Genomic DNA, 4,340 nt, shown 5'->3' on the forward strand with positions numbered 1-4,340 from the left:
TATTCAGATTCCTGTTTTTGTAATGAATCAATTTTAGATTTTCGCGAAAATTGTCACGACAAAATTATATTAAATGAAAATTCTATATCCAGCAGGGCTTGTGCCTGAGATTTTTGAAGTGAAAACTTCTTTAGTCGCGTTGTGCACATTTGTAATGGGTAAAAAATATTGAACTCGCGTCAGAACAATTCGTAAGACGTCAAAAATGCACATTTTTTTTTGTGTTTATTGTGTTTACCCATGTTATATTATTAATTTTTAGATTATATTTTTGTGTGATAGCCAATTAAGTCGCCTTTGCTCGTCTTTTCAACATGATTCGAAAATAATTAGTCTATATTTAAAGGGGAAGGGGTTCTTTAACTATCACCGCATTTCATCAAAATCGGTGCAGCGGTTTAGCCATGAAAGAGCACAGACAGGGATACAGACTTTTGACAACATCGGTGGCGCAGTGGTAAGGTTCTTGCCACTGAACCGAGAGGTCCCGGGTTCGATCCCCGGTCGGGTCATGATGGAAAACGATCTTTTTCTGATTGGCCCGGGTCTTGGATGTTTATTTATATATGTATTTATTATAAAATATAGTATCGTTGAGTTAGTATCCCATAACACAAGTCTCGAACTTACTTTGGGACTAGCTCAATCTGTGTGATTTGTCCCAATATATTTATTTATTATTATTATTTATTAGACTTTCAAATTTATAATATTATAGTAGTATGGAAGTATGGATTTTATAGTTCTTTATGTTTTAGCCGAAGATAGAGAGAGATAGACATCGTTAAAGATATGATATCTTTCATTTCTTCTGACGACCTTCGTGGCTTAATGGTCATCGTGCCGGACTGCTACAGTGGAGGTCCCGGGTTCGAATCCCGGTCAGGTCAACATGAAAAATGATATCTTTCAGATTGAACTGGGTCTTGGATGTTTATCTATATATGTATATGTTATAGAATATAGTATCGTTGAGTTAGTATCCCATAACACAAGTTTCGAACTTACTTTGGGGCTAGCTCAATCTGTGTCATTTGTCTCTATTTATTTATTTATTTTTAAACTACTTAAAAAAATATACCTTATAAATTTAAACAATTAATTAATTAAATCAATTTAAATAAAATAATAAATCAGTTGAATTTGAAATAATTCAAATTGACTTTATCGAAATTTTAAGTTTATTCCACATTCACAGGTTTCGACTTCAAGTTGTTGTCGTGTCTTTGTGATACACGTTCTCCAAGGTGTAACGGTCGATTGACCTTGGTAACCACGTGATAAAAAAGAGTGCAATGTTAGTACAGTCGCAGTTTGAATAATGTTATCAGTCATAGGTCAATGAAACGAGATAGAAGCGGCGCTGTTATTAATAGCTAGACTTTGCCCGTGACTTCGCCCGCGAGTATTCCCCATTTAAGCAAAGAATCAAAGTAAAACCCTTATTAATTTTATTGCATATTATTATTGTCAATATATCGGGTTCTGAGCGACGTATCCGATACCAGAGTTTAAGTTAGATTATCCACTACATAACTCTGGAAACCGCTCGAATTTCTAATTTAATAAATTGTTTTAAAAAATGTTTTGGCTTGTATTAGTCTCACAAAGAGTTTCTCTATACTTATTTTTCTATAATACTATGTACAGACATAGCCCACTAACCGTTTAATTATATGTACGTACAGATTACATATTAATAATTACATAACGATAATTTTCCTCATTATGTATTACTTGTAAGAGAGAGAAGCACGTAAACAATGAATTTTAAACCTTTGTTGATATTTACATTGGTTTTAATGGTAAATGGTGCTGATGACAAAAGTGTTGATTATATGGACAGTGTGATCAGTATGTTGATGACCGGAGATTCTGTTGACTACGACGAGGATAACAATAATGGTACTGTTTTGCTTTTATTCTTAACAATATTTTGCCCGCGACTTCGCCTGCGTTCAATACGTGTTCATTAAATTATTATTTTCAACATTTCGGGTTCTAAGCAACACGTCGCGATGAAACCTATAGATATAAGATATTTTCAAGTTAGGCTATCTGTTATACAATGGGAAAATCGCATCAAATTCCATCCAGTATTTTTTACGTTTTGTCGCGAACAAACATAGCTAAATTACAGTTTTATTATATATATATATATATATATATCGGGTCATGATGGAAAATGATCTTTTTCTGATTGGCCCGGGCCTTGGATGTTTATCTATATAATATGTATTTGTTATAAAATATAGTATCGTTGAGTTCGCTTATATATATATATTTATATTATTATTTATATATATAAATATATTAGGACAAATCACATAGATTGAACTAGCTCCAAAGTAAGTTCGAGACTTGTGTTATGGGATACTATTTCAACGACACTATATTTTATAACAAATACATTTATAGATAAACATCCAAGATCCGAGATCATTTTCCATCATGACTCGACCGGGGATCGAACCCGGGACCTCTCGGTTCAGAGGCAAGCACTTTACCACTGCGCCACCGCGGTCGTCATCGTTATCCGATAACAAAATCTAAATATGTTTATTCATATTTAAATTTTATTATAATGACAATGTCACTACCTACACAGTATAAAACAAAATCGCTTCCCACTGCCTGTCTGTATATATGCTTAGATCTTTTAAACCACGCAACAATATTAAAAACTTATCTGTACATTACAATTTTGAATGCTTGCGTTTCAAAAGTTCTTAATTCAAAATTACAAGCCACCTACGTCTATTTCTCATCTGAGTTTTCTCGGTTACTTCTTCAGCCGTTGAGCGTTGGAGCCCAGTCAGTTTTCAATCTTTTTCGTCTCCACTTCGAATGGTCGTCAGCATTCCTAGTTCTCAGACCTTAAAACATATCACGGTTTCATTTTAAAAAGTCGAACTGACACAGCGGTTATTTGTAATGAATTTGAATTTGTAATCAGATTATTACAGAAGCGGAAACGGAACCGACGCTGATTGGAGGCGTCTGGCAATGTGGCAGCTGCGCGCTGATTGGTGATCACAGCCTTATATACAGCGAGCACAACACAGCGGAGAGCTACCTTGATGATTTACCAATCGAGATACAGGTGTGGTAATAATTATATATTTTAATATGTCTTTTTTCACTTCTAGTCAGTTAAGCGAGTTCGTCGTATTCCAAATTCAATTTAATATTTTTTTAATTTATCTGGTAAAAGGGCACATAATGGCTCTAAGTGAATATAATATTTTTCTAAATTTCTGCTGGCCAGAAGTGAAATTTTTCATAAATTTAATTATAACTTTTATTTTATATGAAAAATTTAAATTTGACCAGTTTTTCTAACATTGTAAACTGTCGATTTTCCATTATTAAAAAAAAAAAGTTGATTCACAATATTAATTAGGCACCTATGTTTTTTTATTTATCTAACTATTATGAGCCATCAAATCGAAAAATTAATACTTAATTGAATATTAAAAAACCTAGTATCACTTCACAAGTCTACATCGTCATTTCTGAAATTGTTTGAATGAATACACACACAATCACACTCTTCATGGAGACTGAACAGTTTGACAATTTGACACGTTCGTTCAGGTTTAGCCTGTGTTCGACGTCGTATTAATTGCATCGTCTATGCCAGACTATGGTTATAGGCACATCAAAGGATTCACATTCAACAGCTGTCGGAAGTAAATTGAGTGAAGAGTGGGCGAAGTGCGGTTTATCATTTCACTTTTCACCATCGAACCGATTCGAAATGAGAACACAGCGAACCGAATAGTCACGCATACGAAATCGCGGGACAAAAATTGAACAAATACGATACAAAATTAACTTTGCATTTCTTCTCAGCAGTGGTCTTACCGAAATGCCAGTAGTTTGTAGCTTGTGAGAAATAACTATAAATATAAAAATTGACAATCTCTGAATAAATGATTTGAATTTGAACTTGTTTCATTTGTCAGATCGGCATAGCGGCTCCGAACATGCGCTGTGTGACATTGACCACAGATTTGAGCTCGAGTGTCGTCAGAACCGTGGCCGGAGCGTGTAGCAGCGGCGTCGTCACCTTATCTGTGTCGCCGCCGCAGAAGTTTATTGTTAGAGCGTATTCTTAAATGTTTCTGTAATGTATTAAAAAAAAAATCAAAAATATTCAAAATTTCTTTATTTTTTCTCCACAATCTAAACATAATACAAACTTATAGTTACATGGTTTAACTTATTTTAAGATTGTGAGAGACTGGTGTCTGAACTAAGCAGAGCTTGTATCTCAGTACACCAGCCCCTCCCCACGAGTTGTATACAGCATAAAAGTAAACTAATATAGTTTGCCA

At 34.2% G+C, this 4,340-nt stretch overlaps 1 protein-coding gene across 1 annotated transcript; it reads left to right on the forward strand.

Moving 5' to 3' along the window:
- The first annotated feature begins 1,729 nt into the window (after window positions 1–1,729).
- LOC128676497 (uncharacterized) lies at window positions 1,730–4,134 on the forward strand. The gene is made up of 3 exons (XM_053756632.1): window positions 1,730–1,905; window positions 2,967–3,103; window positions 3,969–4,134. The coding sequence occupies exons 1-3, from the start codon at window positions 1,764–1,766 to the stop codon at window positions 4,119–4,121; spliced, it is 432 nt and encodes a 143-aa protein (XP_053612607.1). The 5' UTR covers window positions 1,730–1,763; the 3' UTR covers window positions 4,122–4,134.
- The last annotated feature ends 206 nt before the right edge of the window (window positions 4,135–4,340 follow it).

The sequence above is a fragment of the Plodia interpunctella genome, chromosome 16, assembly GCF_027563975.2.
Source record: "Plodia interpunctella isolate USDA-ARS_2022_Savannah chromosome 16, ilPloInte3.2, whole genome shotgun sequence".
NCBI classification, from domain to species: Eukaryota; Metazoa; Arthropoda; class Insecta; order Lepidoptera; family Pyralidae; genus Plodia; species Plodia interpunctella.